At 35.7% G+C, this 19,061-nt stretch overlaps 1 protein-coding gene across 24 annotated transcripts in view; it reads left to right on the plus strand.

Annotated features, from left to right (window-relative positions):
* dgkg (diacylglycerol kinase, gamma) overlaps positions 1-19,061 on the plus strand; it is a 246,909-nt gene that overhangs the window by 187,414 nt on the left and 40,434 nt on the right. For all 24 annotated transcript variants that reach the window (XM_073912639.1, XM_073912640.1, XM_073912627.1 and 21 more), the window contains one exon: positions 18,073-18,163. In XM_073912639.1, the coding sequence (XP_073768740.1) occupies positions 18,073-18,163 (91 nt within the window). The remainder of the gene's footprint in view (positions 1-18,072; positions 18,164-19,061) is intronic.

Here is a 19,061-nt window from a genome sequence, read left to right on the forward strand (position 1 = left end):
CCGCTGGCGCGTTGCTATTTTGAGAAACTATAATAGATTTTTCAATAGACCAAAACAAACCCGGTCTAAACTCCGGTGCTGAGTTGCGCCTCGCTTACGCACTGCTTAATACGCACAGAAGAGCAATAGGCAAATATCTTTACATATGAAAAAAATTAAATATTAAAGATATATATAGGATATAGTAAGAATAGATATAGGATATAAATATAAAGGATTAAAATATTACAAAACATATTATTTTCTAGCCTACATAAATATGAAAAATCACGGCTTTTTCAGTTAATTCATAACAATTTGCTTTTGTATAATGTTATTATTATTAGCAGTATTATTTATTATATCCATATTTATATTTGTTTTATTAAAAACAAGCTTAGATTTGCCCACCTGTCAGGTTTTAGACCATATGAGGCACAGCATGTGTTTTATGATATAACTCAGGTTTTTGAGCACATTTTGTTATTATTATTCATTTATTCGTTTGCTGGAAATTAGAACTGAATTTAGAAATAGTTTGGAAAGGAATATTTGCGCTTAACAAACATAATTATTTATTTATAGACTAATTGATGTCTGTGCGTAAAGGTTTCCCTATCCAAGAGCGAAAGTGAAAGTGATCCATTATCTCTCATTCTCACGCAGTAGATGCTCTGTTTAACAGTTTTCTGTTAAAAAACTGTTAACTGTAAACTGTTTGCTAGTGAAATGCTCATTTTTTCCACTTAGACTTACTTTGCGTCCTGTAAATAGCGAATGCGCTTTTGGCGCGACGCAGCTGGCTCTTAAAGGGAATGGGAGATGAGACTCTTATTGGTTTATTCTTAAAACACACCTATAACTCATTAAGAAAATAAACTCAACCCTTTTAGACCATGCGCCGCGACGCAAGGCAGATTTCCCGTCCTTAAATTAGCAAAAACGCGTCCTGACATGCCCTGAAAGTGTTTGCGCCCTGCGTTTTGCGCTTTGCGCATGGACCGTCAAAATAGAGCCCGAGATGTTTGAACGGGACCTGAGTTACAGATACAAATAGATAGATTAAGACTCCCCAGTAAACAGACGATTTCCATCTATATCATGGAGGCCAAATAGGCTAAAATCTAGTCGTATCTGGGGGGAAAAAAAAAATGTATATTATGTTTTGCCTGTAAAATGCAAATAGAGGTCAAGTGTGTTTATATATACCTGCTTGTGTAAATATCCACACATTCCCACAGTGATGTGTGATATGCAGGGAGAATATGTGTGACTTGTCTCGCTCTATGATCTGCATCAGTAGCCGTCTACAGGGAACCCGCAGCCCAGGTGCTAATGACCGCCAGTGCACAATGGACCTGAGGCTCTGAGTCCACTCCTCCCAATGGGACAGCCAGAGGAAGCTTTAGATTAAGAGGTGTCAAATTGCCTCAAAGAAAAGAAAAAAAAGCCCTCCTAGATGTCTTTGTCTTTTTGATTATAATAACAATGCCTGTTCTGTGGACAGTCAGCTTCTCAAGCAAACAATGGCAAGAAGGTGAGAGGCAAAGCTGAAGACATAGTGGAGCACATGGGGGGCTCTTGTTTCTCTTAATACTGTAGTGAATTACATTCCCACACTTTGGCCTGGTCTAAACCTGGCTGCTTTGTTGATCCAGTCACATGTTTACGATGCAAAATACAGCTTCAAGCTGACTTTGAAATGTTTTCAGATTGTCCACAAAAACATTAAGAGATAAATAAAAAACACATTTTCCTGGAATCCTTTCATATTGTAAATGCTCATGTGGTCAAATGTGTTGGAAAAAACTGCCACTAAAGACGACCTACTCTCTGCCTACTGACGTAACTCCTAAACATTACAGGTGTGTACTAGTCAGACGAGTTTTAAAGCTGTCTAAGGCCCCGTTTACACTAATGCGTTTTAGTTTGAAAACGCATAAGTTTTGCTACGGTTACGCCAACCGTCCACACTACGCCGGAGTTCTCGAGCGCCGAAAACGGAGCGTTTCGAAAACGCTGGAGAGGCCGTTTTCATTTTGAAACGCTGCTGCTCCGTCTCAGTGTGGATGATGGAAAACGGAGACATCTGAAAACGGAGGCGGGGCTGCAGACGTTCGCCTCTCTGATTGGGGCTTTTCCTGAATATTAAGTAGCCTAACACACAGTTCAGTCCTGAATCTTCTCCGTGTAAGTTCAGACTTCGCAAGTTTGATCAAGGCTGCAGTCTCTTCTTCTCAGTTTGATATGGAAAAGCAGACTATACCGAGGACACGGGTAAATCTTCAAAGGGAACAGTGTACTTTATAACTTCATTCACATCACCCTGGCTTCGTTGTTTCACTTTCTCAACAATAAAATGTAAACATGATTTAAGGAACTGCCTATTTTCATTTTAATATTAGCAACTTAGACAGCAGACATGTTGAGGCGCCGTGCTGTATAAGATGAGCGTCATCTTCACTGTCTGGATATTTATAACAAAACGGAGCCGATAACAACTGCCTCCTTTCAATTTCAGTGAAAATACGAAACATCCCCTCTCTTTTGCTGAGTATCAGTTTTAAGAATCGATAATGGCCATTTTAAAAGTATAACATACAATAAGTTTATACATTATAGGAAATAAAGGCAAGCGATAAGTCAATATACAGAATGTACGTGCTTACATTAATCATTAACTTATCTTTGCGCTCAGCCAAAACACGTTACCTGAGAACAAGTAATAGATTCCAATGCCCAAAGTCAGGGAATATGTCGTTAGATAAAGACAACAAGATGAATGAAATATCCCGTTTAATAAATATAGTGAGATTAGATCCAGCGGGAGATGCTTGATGAGAAGTCCGACTAGCAGAGCTCTCATCTGGGTACATGGGCTGCAGCGCTTGCCCGAGAGCGTCTGTGTGGTCACGTGATGTGCGTTTTCAGCGTTTTGGTGTGGACGGAGAGCAGTTCAGAAACGCTGGGTAAAACGCGAGTGTGGACGCGGATCGTTTTCATTCTAAAACGCCGTTTTAAAACTAAAACGTACTAGTGTAAACGGGGCCTAAAGTTGCAAGGTTAGTTTAAAGCAGGGGCAAACTTTTTATTATGAAGAGCCAAACACCAAACTTGATTGAGGGCTGTGGGCTGAAGGTAATAATGCAAACTGTATTACATTAAAGTTGCCATGAGTAATTTTCTAATTTATTTCCTAATATAAAAAAAACTTTATATGAACTAATGCATGCAGTATATTTAAAATTAGGATATTAAAATGAACTTATTACTGTAAAAACAAAAAACAAACCCATTTAATACACAATGGTGTGCCGTATAGCTACACAAGTCAAGCTTTTTAGCAATGTTTTGTGCACCGTCCTCTATTCATTGAGAGACGATATTTACATTATTAAAAATCTGATTCATTTACAATATTTAACTGAAACGATTGAGTTCAGTTTGCTTTTTTGTAGCTCAACTATAAAATGTTCACGTTAGATTAAAAATGACAATCTCTGTTAAAAGTATTCTCCCCAATGCTCCCCATCCTTCTTACTAACTTCTCAGATAGGCCGGTTGGCCAAATCAAGGCTTACCTTGGGCCTGCAGACATAGTTCAGACATCTCTGGTTTAAAGGTTTAAAATATTATAGAAATTGCAAATTTCTCTTAACATTCCTCTTGATTCTAACACAAAACCACATAAGCTGTTGTAGTTTTGTAATACTCACGGCAGAAGTGATAGCAGCTTTTCATCATATTGTTTTCGGTTGCATCTCTGCTTGTTTGTATGTAAATTGTGCAAGCTTATTTAATAATATTGGATCTGAAGGTCTGAAAAGACATTCTTTTCTTTGTTGAATGACATTGGTCTTGCAGCACATGCCATTTAATGAATAGTTAATTATTATTTTTTCTTTTTAATTAACTAAAAAAAAAAAGATGATCTTGCCATTTACATGCCCGTGAGTGGTTCCAGATCTTTATGGTGTTTTTATTTCTCTCCGCTGAAAACAAAAGAAGATATTTTGAAGAATGCTGGTAATGGGCAGTGATTGACATCTATATTAGGGAGAAGAAAATACCATGAAGCCAGTGGCTACTGCTTTTCACTATTTATTTTTGAAATATTTTCCCTTTCGTTAAAGAGAAAAAAATCTCAAACAGTTTGAGGCTAAATAAATAATGATGACAGAATATTTTATTTTGAGAACTATGCATCGATTACATATACGTCATTATCATTTATCATTTATACTAGTGCATTTTTGTTTTTAAAAAACTCTTCCCGCCCAGACTGCCATTTTCACTACTTTGTCAGAAAAACTATCTCCATCTACATGACATCATTCTCGCACACTGGCCATGCGCATATTGTGCTGGCATCCATACTTGTTGTCTACCAGTTGCGTAATGGTCATATGTGAGGGGGCTTGACAAACAGGGAATGTTACACAATCAGCCAGAGAGTGGCTGTGGATAGCCACATCTCAGTTTTCAAAAGTTTTTGTTTTGCTGCATGTTCACACTGAAACTCAACACCTTCATTTTCAAATTAAAACAGCGATTTCCAAATGCTCTATTTTCACAGAAAGATGCCTTATTTCTTTTAAAACTAAAACAGTCAAGTGTAAACAATGCTTAAAGCTACACTGTACTTGTCATGGTAGAATTAATAAAGGAAACCCCTCAGTGGAAGGATTTATGCCAATGAAGATTCGATATTTTGTGAATAAAGCCCCTATGATACGGTATTGTGTGCAGCTGTTAGTGAGGACTGGGGGTGCATTAAAATACATTTGTTTCTGCCTCGAAGAGCCATTGATTGATCATCAACATGTAAGTGCTGGGCAGACAAGTCAGTTAGAGTACTGTATTTTCACATTGATCTGTGAAAAGCACTGGGCTTTTTCACTCAGAGTTATTTGAGGTCAGGTAGACATCCCTTTTTACTCTGCGGCATGTCATTTGCACTATAAAAATCAAATATGCCATTACACATGCCATTATCTGCTGTGCACTAAAACACATTTGTCTGCTTTTCATTTGTCCTGCGGTAAAACATTAGTGTTTTCTTTTCCCTTTCTTTTAAGATGATGCTTTTGGAGACGCATCACAAGCTGATTCAAAATAGCAAATCTGTTGTGTGTGATGATTATTGTGCATAATTCTAATTGCATAATTTTAATTAATAGGGCCTGCTGCGCTCAAAAGCAGAAACATTACAAAAGGGATTATTTGCTTTGCGTGTCAAACCTGTAAAATGCACTATATATATATATATATATATATATATATAAAAATGTGAGTCTGTCCTGTGCTTTCGCTTTATTTAGGCCCACTTAAATCTTCTTTCTTCCCCATTCTGAGGCTCGATTTGAATTGCAGCAGATCCTCTTGACCATGTCTACATGCCTAAATACATCGAGTTATTGCCATGTGATTGGCTGATTAGAAATTAGCGTTAATGAACAGTTGGACAGATGTACCTAATAAAGTGGCAGTAAGTGTAATATAATATAATATAATGTAATGTAATGTAATGTAATGTAATAAAATATAATATAATATAATATAATATAATATAATATAATGTAATATAATATAATATAATATAATATAATATAATATAATATAATATAATATAATATAATATAATATAATATAATATAATATAATATACAAAAGAATAAAGGATAACACAAAAAATAAATGATGGTGAAATGCTACAATTCCAATGAAAAATACACCTATCTGCAAACAATTATGTAAAAAATATATACAGAATTATCACAATGATCACAAAATAAAATGAAAAAGGGTTCAAAGAAAAAAATGCTTAGCATATTTTAACACCAGACAAAGTTGCTTTAAAGTTGAACATAAATGCCATTTTATTTTATATATAAGATATTATTGAAAGAACAAAAACAAGTCTTCTTTCTTGAATTCTCCCCCACCAGCTTCCAATCATTTTTCTCTTCCTTGCTTAAATTTGTTGATTAAGATAATAAATGTCATGAGATGAAAGCGTACTGTTACAATAGCTCCTCAAATCACATGACCGACAGAGGAAAAGGCCAAATATGGTCATGACCTGAGCTGCCGTCTGTCTGCTCAGCATGTCCGCATGTGTTTCATAACCCATAAGAAGGTGTCTAGGTTATGTATATGTGATTGAGGGTGTGTATGTATTTTAGTGCAGATACCGTATGTGTGCGTGTGCGCAGGTCCCTCTGCGTGCACATATGTGTGTGTTTGTGGGGCTCAGCTGAAGCCCAGCGTGCCTCTGTTCTGGAAGCTGAAGGTCCTGCTGCTTCATATCCACGGTGAAGAGGGATAAATATACGCTTCCCTTCCTCACTGTCTCTGACTGCTGCCAACAGAGCAGCCCGACAGAACGTACCCCCTGCCCTGACCCTCCATCCCACACACATACATCACGAGACACATAAACAGACACACTGAGGAGCTACGAGGAATTACACTATAGTGTATAGAGTAACAGAGTGAGCTTAACACTTGATGAACTGCTGAAAAAAGTTTCCATTGACCCAACCTATTATATTAAATTAAATAATAATAATGATGATTAGAATATTAAATTGATAAATAAATGAACAATAAGACTTTATTTTATTATTATTATTAATTTTTTATTATGATTATTATATAACCAGATAGAAATTGACTGCATTCAGCAAATATTATTATTATATTGTTGTTGTTGATTTAATTATACACTAACCGGCCACTTTATTAGGTACACATGTTCAACTGCTTTATACCATAAATTTCTAATCAGCCAATCACATGGCAGCAACTCAGAGTATTTAGGCTGGTAGACATGGTCAAGACGATAAAGGTCTGAAGCAGGGGTCTCCAAACTTGTTCCTTGAGGGCCGGTTTCCTGCAGCTTTGAGCTCCAACCCTAATCAAACACACCTGAAAACCCTAATCAAGGCCTTGCCATGTATACTGGAAACATCCAGGCAGGTGTGTTGAGGCAAGGACACGGTCCCTCCAGGGCCGAGATTGGTGACCCCTTGTCTAAAGAGTCTCAATTTCTGCTGTGACATTCAGATGGTAGGGTCAGAATTTAGCATCAACAACATTAAAGCATGGATCCATCCTGTCTTGTATCGGTGGTTCAGGCTGGTGGTGGCGGTGTTTGATGGTGTGGGGGATATTTTCTTGGCACATTTTGGGCCCATTAGTGCCAATCGAGCATCGTATCAACGCCACAGCCTACCTGAGTATTGCTGCTGAAGCGCCATGTCATAATGCTCAAATCATCTCAAACTGGTTTCTTTTGAACATGACAATAAGTTCACTGTACTTAAATGGCTTCCACAGTCACCAGATCTCAATCCAATAGAGCATCTTTGAGATGTGGTGTAATGGGAGATTCACATCATAGATGTGCAGCCGACAAATCCTCAGCAACTGTGTGATGCTATCCTTTCAATTTGGGCCAAAATCTCTGAGGATGTTTCCAGTACCTTGTTGAATCTGCCATGAAGGATTAAGGCAGTTCTGAAGGCAAACGGGGGTGCAACCCAGTACTAGTAAGGTGTACCTAATAAAGTGGCCGGTGAGTGTATAGCTGTATTGTACATAAAATTGCTATTATCAAATTAATTTTTAAATAAAAGTCAGGTAAAATTACAAATAAAATAATGTTTACTTTATAATTTCTTAATATATTATGATTTATTATTATAAATGTTACTTATAAATGCTATATTATATTATATTATATTATATTATATTATATTATATTATATTATATTATATTATATTATATTATATATTATATTATATTATATTATATTATATTATATTATATTATATTATATTATTGCTTGATTAGTGATTAGTTTTGTAGTATTAGTACTAAACTAAATTAGTTAAATAGTATCAATAAATGGGATAAGAAAAAGTAATTTAAAATAAATATTTCTAAATGTTAATTAACATTAATTGTAGCACAAATTATTATTATTATTAAATGTTATTTAAGGCACAGTATATTTTTAGACAAAGCATTAAAGAAAGAATTTTTAAAACTCTCCACAAACTTGTTGACAGTAGAGATCGTTCTGACTGAAAGCAATCATATCGACCTCACTGTCCTAATGCTCAGCCATGCCAGATTACAGGGGATATGTTCACACTTCAGGCTTTCTTCTCTTGTTCCCATCGCAAAAGACTCATCACATCATATATTTAACCCCCAAATGCCCTCCTCCATCTATGTCTCCCTCTCCCTGAAATTGGCTCTGATATGTGCTGTCAGTCAAAGGCAGTATCTGCATCCCCATCAGCAGGAGTAGGCCCGATCTGCGTTGTGACTGATGGCTGTAGTGATACAGAGCCAGATCAGCTCACGGGTCAAAAAGTCATCAGCCTCTGAAGGGATTATAGGAGATGCTTATCTGGATCCGATGAGCAGCAGGGTGTGTGTTTGTGATTGTGTTTGAGGAATGTGTTGGTTCACTGACCCCTAACATCTGCATCTCTGTATACTGATTTCTAACATAAAGGACTGTTCACACCAAGAACAATGGTTATAATTGCAGAAATCACACAGTTAATGTAGAGTAAGGGCTCAGAGCAACAGTATTTTTTTGATGAAACATTTTTTTCCATCTGATGAGCAAAATTTGAAATTATATATATATATATATATATATATATATATATATATATATATATATATATATATATATATATATATATATATATATATATATATATATGATTATTGAGTGACCGCAGTATTTTAGATGAAATCTGAGAGCTCTCACTTCCTCCATATACAGCAATGGTCCCGACTCATTGAAGAACTATTCTCTCATTATGGCACACAGTTCCTATCCTTAGGGGCACTGAAAGTAGTAACTTTTCATTTTCTGTTGGTATTATTACACAATGTAACTACAGAAGAGTTAAGCTTAAAATAAGCTTTAAATAGCTTTGAAAATATATAAAAGTTTTCATTAATATAAATATTTGTGTGTTGTGCTGCATGTAGTAAAAGCGAACCCTAACCTCCTGCTGAAGAAGAGAAAACAACAGTTTTTTGGAGCACAAAAGTGTTTTTAGAGCTTCATATGATTACAGTTGAACTACTGAAGTCACATAAAATGTTTTAAAAATGTTTTTGGTTCCTATCCTGGAATTGAAATGTCTTTATACATGAAGGATGTATAAGGAGGATTAGAGAGCTCTTTGATTTAAAATAGCTTAGTTTGTGTTCTGAAGATGAATTCTTACAGAAAAGTCATTTTTGGGTAAACTAACCCTTTAACTCTAGTCAAGATAATTTCAGTCTCTCGAATCCTCACTTTTGTCAGGCAGCAATTGATAGCACAGAAAATGCTAAGGTTATGATTCTCCTACCAGGAAAAAGAGTAACCATGGCTAATTGTTTTTTTTTTCTTTCTCAGAGCTTCTCAGATGGATGGTAGCTAATGAGGTTAGGCAGCTTGACCCTGTTGTGAACGCAGTGCGGGTCTAATTGTGATCTCAAATCTGTTCATAATCCCTTAATTTGACAGAATGAAGGTAGCAAATTACTGGAGTGTAAACTGAGGAAGAGGTGGGCAGAGCTTTGGAGACATACCTGTATGAGAGTGGTTTTCCCATGTGTATGGGAATGTGTATTGTTATTGTATTGTATTACAGCTTGGCAAACTGAGTTAATAATCCAAAACACTGTCATATAAACAACTGTCAAATCTGAATTAATTCAATAAAACAAAGAGAAAGACATCAGGGCTACTCTTCATCATATTATGTTGTTTACGTTTACATTACAGTTGATTTCTGTACAATTATATTACTATTTGGGTGAAAATAGAGGTACAAAATATTATTATTAGTTAAGTTGTCATTCAACTTAGAATAATATAATATAATATAATATAATATAATATAATATAATACAATGACACGGTGGCGCAGTAGGTAGTGTTGTTGCCTCATAGCAAGAAGGTCGCTGGTTCGAGCCTCGGCTGGGTCAGTTGACGTTTATGTGTGGAGTTTGCATGTTCTCCCCTCGTTCTTGTGTGTTTTTTCTGAGTGCTCCAGTTTCCCCCACAGTAAAAAGACATGCGGTACAGGTTAATTGGGTAGGCTAAATTGTACATAGTGTAAGAGTGTGAATGAGTGTGTATGGATGTTTCCCAAAGATGGGTTGCAGCTGAAAGGGCATCCGCTGTGTAAAAACATATGCTGGATAAGTTGACGGTTTATTCTGCTCTGGCAACCCATGATTAATAAAGGGATTAAGCCAAAAAGAAAATGAATGAATGAATGAATAATATCATATCATACAATACAAGGGACAGTGCTAACTTTATAATATTTTTAATAGTTAAACACTTCCTGCAGACAAATGTGTCAAACCTAATGGTTTGAATAATAGATTAATGTGTTAATGCGTATTTTGGGGCTGCATTGTGAGTTTTTTTTATATGTTATCATGCAATTCTTGTTTTAAAAATGATTGCTACAATGTTTCAAAATTTATATTATTATAGAATATATATGATATTCTAGTGGTGGTCTTGCATGAATTATTAGAAAACGCAGGTTTAAACTTGAAACATTCTAAGGGGGGAAAATTATATCTCTATAAAAAGTACTTATTTTGTCAAGGATATAAAAATCGTAAATTTTACAATACACTATGCCATTATTAGCTTCAAGATATAGCTATCACTTGTGACTCTTGTGCCTGAGCAGATTAAGGTTCTTATATAGTTGATAGTGATGTTTGCTCGCTCTGTGTCCATCCCTTGTGGACGCTGCATAGACCCAAATGCACATTGTCTGTTATGCAAACAGTGGTGTTGTCATTATCAGCAGAACAACCCTTTGCAGGGCCTTGTCACTGGTTGACACCATCTGATGAGTGTAAATTGCCCTGTTTCAAAACCAATGTGAAAATGCAACACATTTACAGTACAGAGAGAATTGATAGAGCCCTGGTCTTGTCAGGTTGTTTTTCTTCTTTTAAGCTCATATTGTGCACTCCACTATTATTGGAAGCCTTCGTAAATATGAATGAAGAAGAAAGTATAAATGTATTTTCTTAAATTTCTTGATATTTTGTTCAAAATATTAACAAAAAGACTGCAAACAACAGTTTTATATATATATATATAAAATAATCCTATTATGACTTATTATGACTTATTATGACAAGTCAAGTTGAGCTTTATTGTCATTCCACTACTTGTGTGAACATACAGAGGATCGAAATGTTGTGTCTTGCAGGACAATGGTGCTACATAAATTAATTATCACTTAACATATACTATAAGATACTTAACTAACACTAACACATAAGACAGGCTATAAAAGTACTTTTACAGGGAATGAACAATGTTGTGCTGGATATTGTGCAAGAAAATTCTTAAAGGTGAATATTGTGCAAGAGTCATTTAAGGTTGAAGCAATCAGTACAACATGATTGTGGTTCGTTTATAGTAAACATCGTTTTCCTTATTGAGTTCTTGTACCATGGAGTTTACATAAAGTGTGAGGTGCATAAGAGAGAAGAGTGTTTCAACAGGTGGTTTGTCAAGCCCACTCACCTGAATGAAGCATAATTTGAAATGCACAATGTTTCCAAGAGATCAAGAAAGCCCCTATTTACACTGCCAGTTAAATGTGACCCAATTCAGATTTTTTGCTCATATTTGACACAGATCGGCTCTGTTCTATGACTGTGTAAACAAGAAAAAAAAATGTATGCATTCGGATGTTCAGAGATCGGTTTCATGCCTCCTTCATATGTGGAAATAAAACCCCACCCCAAATATTTGCCCCCACCAGACCTGAGATCTCTCTCGTACCCACAAATTTCTCTGAATTGTGGATGACACCATATATAAACCATAGGCGCAAGCTGTAAGGATGGCCCTTTCCCATCTCCTCCACCTCAAAAAAAGTTAGGCGAACTTTGCATATTTCGCAAAGCTAAAAGCAAGATAATTTCTTCCATCATGGCTAGTGTGACGCAGATGCTAGAACCCGCCTTTACGCATACGTGTCGTCATTAATTGTATGGCAAGTGTAAGCATATGAATCAGATATGGGTCACAATTAAAAGAACGTGTAAACAAACGGGCAAAATTATTAGATATGGACAAAAAATCAGAATTGGGCATCAAGATCTTAGTGTAAACATGACCAAAGTGTCTAAAGTGCAAATGTGCACCTATATCCATTGATCCATATCCATTGAGCACCATATCCATATTCTATATCCATGTATCCATATGCTTTAAGCAGTATGGTCAGAAACATTATTGTAAACAAATATTTCTGTTGTGGATGAAATCAAAATAGTGCATAGTGTATAGTGTGCCATTTGGGATACAGTGTATAATTAGTAGTACCAAGTATGGTATAATTAAGTAAGGGTAGTACTGGCAGTGGAAGAGCAAGCCTGGCAGGTTTACCTTTACCAAATAGTACTGTACCATACCGCTTCCTGCAAACAAGTGTTGGAATATATTATTAATTCCATGCGTGTTCAAGAAAAAAGGTCAGGAGAGGTTTCTCTTCAATGTCAAAAATCTTAACAATCTATTGGATACAAATGAATAATTGGATTCACAGAATTCTGTTATCATCTATGCAATGCAAAAGTTACATTAAGGAGGTGCGCAACACCTTTCTTTTCCTGACTTAAACTTATATAGGCAGCTGATATTAACAGGTGGAGTTTAGTGGAATTTGTCATTTGTCACTCATAGTTCATTCCTCCATTGGCCACACCCCAGACATAAGTCCTCTTTTTCTATGAATTTTCTGCACAACAAAAAAAAAGCATAAAACTTTTTGTCCTCTGTGTTCAGTTTTAACACATTTCTTCAGACAGGAAGTTTCTGAATTTAATTTTGGACCAGCATTCATCTACTTCTGCAAAATGCTAATTACTATGCACAGCATCTCACACACAGTAGAGGTTCAGTTAATAAATGACTCTTTCATTACCTATACAAATAATTGTTTGATTCAAAGAAAAAGAGACAAATATTATTGATTCCTATTTTCTAACACAAGCTATTGGATATATGTGTGGTAACCTGATCAATTCAAATTATTTTAGTACACCTTGGTGACTAGAAACAGGAAATTGTTTTACCATGACTTTCTGTTTTAACAGGGCCATAATTGTGAGGCAACTGCATAGTCCAAATTCAGTTTTCATTCATTTAAGAACTTAATAATTAATAATTTATTTACACCATACTTGGTACTACTAATCATTCACTGTGTCCCAAATGGCACACTATACACTATTTTGGTATCATTCGTAACTTTTGACTGTGGAAACAAAAATACTTGTTAAATGTAGTGTACTGTATCAGATCATACTGCTTGATGGAAACGAGCCATTATAGAGTTTTATTTATACAGTTGAAGTAAGAATTATTAGCCCCCTGATTTATTAGCCCCCTCCCCGTTTATTTTCTCCCCAATTTCTGTTGAACAAAGAGGAGATTTTTTCAGCACATTTTTAAACATAATAGTTTTAATGACTCGTTTCTAATAGCTGATTTATTTTATCTTTGCCATGATGACAGTGAATAATATTTGACTAGATATTTTTCAAGACACTTCTATACAGCTTAAAGTGACATTTAAAGTCTTAACTAGGTTAATTAGGCAGGTTAGGGTAATTAGGCAAGTTATTGCATAGAGATGGTTTGTTCTGTAGACTATTGAAAAAATTATTTGGCTTTTATTGTAGCCGAAACAAAACAAATAAGACTTTCTCCAGAAGAAAAAATATTATCAGACATACTGTGAAAATTTCATTGCTCTGTTAAACATCATTTGGGAAATATTTAAAAAAAGAACAAAAAAAAATCAAAGGGGGGTTAATAATTCTAATTTCAACTGTATATAAAACTGTGTTTTTTGCAGATTTTTGTTCTCAATAAGAGCAGGTTTTTATTAATATTGTATTAATTTAATTTACATTTATTTTAAAAGGTTATTGAGCTTCTCAAAATTGAAAGTGGCTTTAAGAAAACATCCAAAACACAGAATATGCCCATTTCCAACATCAGGCCAATAATTAAGTCAGTTCTATGTGTTATGAATGAGCTTTGAAGAGCGCACATGTTGGTCTTGTCCAAACACAGTTAAGAGGATAGTTCGAGTGGACAAAAAAAATCATCTGGAATCACAGCTGGAGAATTGAAGAATTTAGTTGGGTCAGAAAGCCTTTGAAACTACAATCAGACAATACCAGCAGTATATCACCACTGAGAGTTTAAAAGGTTTTCGGAACAAAAAACTCAATTTTTTGGAGTTCAACGTCAGTTTTTTTGTTAATATATTGAACATATCAAGGTAAAACACAGCCTTTTCACAGCCTTCTTGCTTATATGTTCTGAGTGTGTTAGTGGAGGGTGTGTGGTATATGTGCTCAGTGTGCTGTCCTCGTCTGGCTCCTCTCGATGTCATAGGCTGTGTTAATGTCAGATTGTGCTCAGGTTGCTGATAGAGACTCTGGTTTCTCTATGGAAGCTGATGCCAAGTTCACTGTCACTCATGTCCACTCACACCTGTCTGCCTCGGCAGTGCTTGTAGAGTTTGAATATTTCAGAAGGGGAATGGGTGACAAAATAAACTGGCCTTTAGACTCCCTGACCCTAACCAAAACCTCAGATCAAAAAATGAAGCACTCCATTTTGTGCCGTTTAATTGAATTAATAGGAACAGCAATAGTTTAAGTAGCAAAACACATCTTTTTCCAAGTAGGCATGGGACGAAAACCGTTTTCAAGGTATACCAAGGTTTGGAAGAGTCAAGTTTTTAAAATTTTCTGCTATACTGTTAATAGGGTATGTGTAGGATTTTTTATTTATTTAATTTAATATGTATATATATTTTTTGTTTATTTTATAATTATTTTTTGCACAACAGTATCTCCAACAGAAAAGATATCTAAAGATGCTGTTTTAAATTGTTAAGAAATCTGTGTTTTTTAAACAAATGAAGACAGCAGAAGTCAATAATTCATTTTAATTATTTAGATTGACACGTTTACTGCTCCAAAATATTTAAAATGCTTCTCAAAATAAAATATATTGTGTTCAAAGGAGGAAAAAAGTTGTTGTTTTTTACCCAGACATTTAAAAAGAATATATTTTGGAGCAGTAATCACAATACAGTGAAACCATTAAACCTTGATATTTTTATCCAAGGTTATCATACCGTCAGAATCTTATATCAGCCCATGCCTAGTTTAAAATAGAACTCTGTTGTTTTTTTGACACCTATGCTCACCAATGCTGCATTTAATCTAAAATGTCTAGATTTTTAAATTCTACTTTTTTTCCTGTTAAGTCAAAGCTGATTTTTCAGCATCATTACTCTAAAGCCCAATCCCAATTCTATATTTCTTACCTCTACCCTTCGCTTTACCTTACCTAGGGATAAGGTAAGGCTGATTTATACTTCTGCCTCAAGTGCACATGTATGCACACACACGTAGCCTTCGCGTGGTCACATAGCCCTCACCATGGCCGTCGGCGACGCACACACGCACCTCTCAAAAATGTAACTATACATCACAACGACGCAAATTGCAAGCTCTGTGATTGGTCGGCTTGGTAGCGCTGAGTGTGGATGTGATCGAGAGCCGCGTAGACCCTTTGGAGCGAGTGTTTACAAGTGTCAAGTCCCTGAAAGTAACTCTAGATAGAAACTTTTGTTTTATGTTCATCTTATGATTAACGTGTACTGTGCATTTACTTTAGCCATTTCCATCTGTATAAACACAAGAAAACAACATTAACATCATACCAAGCAGACACTGTAAAAAGCTCTTTCCCAGCCATTACACTTTTTTCGACAGGGGATTCAAGTGTTATCAAGTGTCAGATGTGAGAGTATGCTGTTGGACTCTTATACAGGAGTTATTATTAGTTATATATAGCGAAATGTACTAGTTTTTATTTTAGTGGGTTATTTAAAAGCATGACAGTAAAACACGATCGCCATTATGAAAGTTCTAAAACACCTGCTTGTTTGTTGTCAAAATTTGTGACAATAACAAAAAATACAGATTTGTGCATCTTCTGACTTCTATGTGCAGTAGCTTGTGTCAAGAGTGATCCTGGAAAATTTCCAACTAGGGCTATCCCTTGATATTATTCCCCTTAGCACTACGCCTTCAAGCTAAAGCGGTTGGGACACCCCTTAACGTAAACAAGAAAAACGAGGGGCATGAGTAAGGGGAAGGGCTAAAGGGTAGAATTGCAATTGGGCCTCAAGTATCACATGATCCTTCAGAAATCACTATAATATGATAATTTGCTGTTCAACATACCTTTCATAATAAAATGATCAAGTTTGAAAGCAGTCTGTGCATTTACAAACACTACAAAATAATTTTGCATGTACATTTTATTTGCATTCTAAGTGTCTCTGGCACCACTCTATAGTCCGCTTGTTAAGTCATGATGTGTCTGTGACATGTGAGATACTGTATCACCCGGTATGTTTACAGCATTTATTTCATTATAAACGTGTAATGGTTGAAAAACACTCAGTTTATCATTAAGTTGAAATATTTGAACTTCTATTGTCATTATTATCCTTCTAGATAATATTAAGTAAGTATATCAGCCTGTTTACTGTATGTTTTTGTAAATACATTTTAAAATTATGTGTTACACTCAGAAATAAAGGTATGTAATCTGTCACTGAGGTGGGACCTTTTCACAAGGTAGAGATTTGTATCTAAAGGTACAGACTTTTACCGGCAGCTAGCTCTCTGCATCTTTCACATGGTTGCCCACTGACGCTAAGCAGGGCTGTGCCCGGTCAGTACCTAGATGGCTGACCACATGGGAAAGCTAGGGTGCTGCCAGGAAGTGGTGTTAGTGAGGCCAGCAGGGGGCACTCAACCTTTGGTCTGTGTAGCTCCTAATGCCCCAGCATAGTGACGGGGACTTTATACTGCTCAGTGAGTGCCGTCTTTCGGATGAGATGTTAAACCGAGGTCCCGACTCTCTGTGGTCGTTAAAAATCCCAGGATGTCCTTTGAGAAAGAAAGTAGGAGTTTAACCCCGGCGTCCTGGCCAAATCTGCCCACTGGCGTCTGTCCATTATGGCCTCCTAGCTCTCCCCATATCGTAATTATATTCCCCCCCCCCCCCCCCCCCCCCCCCAATGTGTTTTAAGAGTAAGATGTAAGGAATTATTATTATTATTTCTAAAAGGTATATATCAATACCTAAAGGGTACATATTCATATCTAAAAAGTACAAAAGTGTTCCTCTGAAAAATTTGTAGGTACTAATATATACTTTTGAGGTACAAATATGGATCCTTCAAGTACAAATGTGTACCTTTTGAAAAGGTACCACCCCAGTGACAGCTCACAAACCTATACTTTAGAGAGTGTAGGCTGAGTCACATCAATTAACTGTAAAATGCAAGTTGTAGATTTGAGGTTTGTATTCATTTCACTTGTAAAGTATCCGTGGAATCTGAGGCTTCTAAACTGATCAAAAACACCATGTGTAAATCTATGTTATGTGTTGTTGCAAATGATGAACATTTGGGTGTTTTTATTATATTTTTATATAGTTAGATCAGAGAGTGGATGTCTGTTTTGTCCGTTGACAGCCCAAGGCTCTGTTCATCCCATAATATTTATTTTCACGCCTGCATTAGCATCAGGGTATGTAAACGCAATCTTGTTTGTTGTTCCAGTGATAGAGCAGCTGCACAATGAGTCATCTTTTTTTTTCTTTTTTTTTTACCACTTCAGTATACGTGTCATTAATATGACGAGATCATCACCACTTTTTAAAAATTTTGTCTTCAATTGATCTCCAGGTTAATGCATGACATCGATTATTGATTCATGAGAACCGTAAAACATGTTTACTTATTTAAGCACTGAGTATGAATATTCATGAGTGTGAATTATTAATCAGATTCATTCCACACACCATTTTCTGATATTCATGTTCTTGCCACTAAATAGATTTCATTGGCTGAGTGTAAAACGTGTTTAAGTCCTTTGTTTAACGTTGAACTATTTTTGTTCTCTCTCTTCAGGATGAAAAACAAGTTGTGGTACTTTGAGTTCGGCACCACAGAGACCATTTCAGCCACTTGTAAAAAGCTGAACGAAACTATTGAAGTGGAGGTGAGTTCGGGACATTCAGCCTATCAATAGTGGCCTGTTTTAGCTTACAGCGAATGTTGTAATTATATACAGCCACATTCACAGTCTTTTAGCTGTGCGCCGGGTCAGTGTGTCCACTGAACACTTCCTTCAACAAACTGTGATTGGTGAATGCAGCTGACGACAGTATCTACAGTAAACCTCAGGCTGCTCTTGCACCGTCAGTGTTGAGGGAAAACCTCAGGACGTCTATCTGAACACAAACAGTAGCAGGCGAACACTGTTGACAGCATTCCCAGCATGTGATCCTTTCACACTGACCAGTTTGTGCCCGTGGTTGCATGTTCATAATGAATAATGGCCTTTCACAGGCAGTGAGGAGTATTTCTGGTTTTAAAATGAAATTGTTTCTAAATTATATTTATTGTTTTTTTGTTGTTGTTGTTGTTGTTGTTTGAACTACAAAGAAAAAAAATTAAATGTAATCAAAATTAAATTTAAAAAACTATATCAAATTAAAGTAAACATAAAAACTTATGAAATATTGAAACATAGGGAATCCAACAGATGGTAAAAAAAAATTGGGAAAATTATTATAGAAATAAATGACATAAATTCAAATATTAACAAGACATAATTTAAAAATAAATAAATAATAGCAATGTTCAATGCATATTTTTGTACCTTGCAATTCACAGCTTTAATTAATTTAAATTGATTTAATTTCATAAGTGAAGTTTTACAAACTAATTTCGAGAGGAGCACGTGATATGGTTGATCGTGGCTGGCCTCTCATCCGTAATCAGCAATAATCCAATCAGATTGATTCAAGCTTACAACAAATAGACCAAATTTGCCCTACTACCTTATCTTCGTTTTGAAAGAACACCCCCACCACTCCGTCTCTTTTTTTGCCTCT

Source organism: Danio rerio, chromosome 9 (genome assembly GCF_049306965.1).
Source record: "Danio rerio strain Tuebingen ecotype United States chromosome 9, GRCz12tu, whole genome shotgun sequence".
Classification (NCBI taxonomy): Eukaryota; Metazoa; Chordata; class Actinopteri; order Cypriniformes; family Danionidae; genus Danio; species Danio rerio.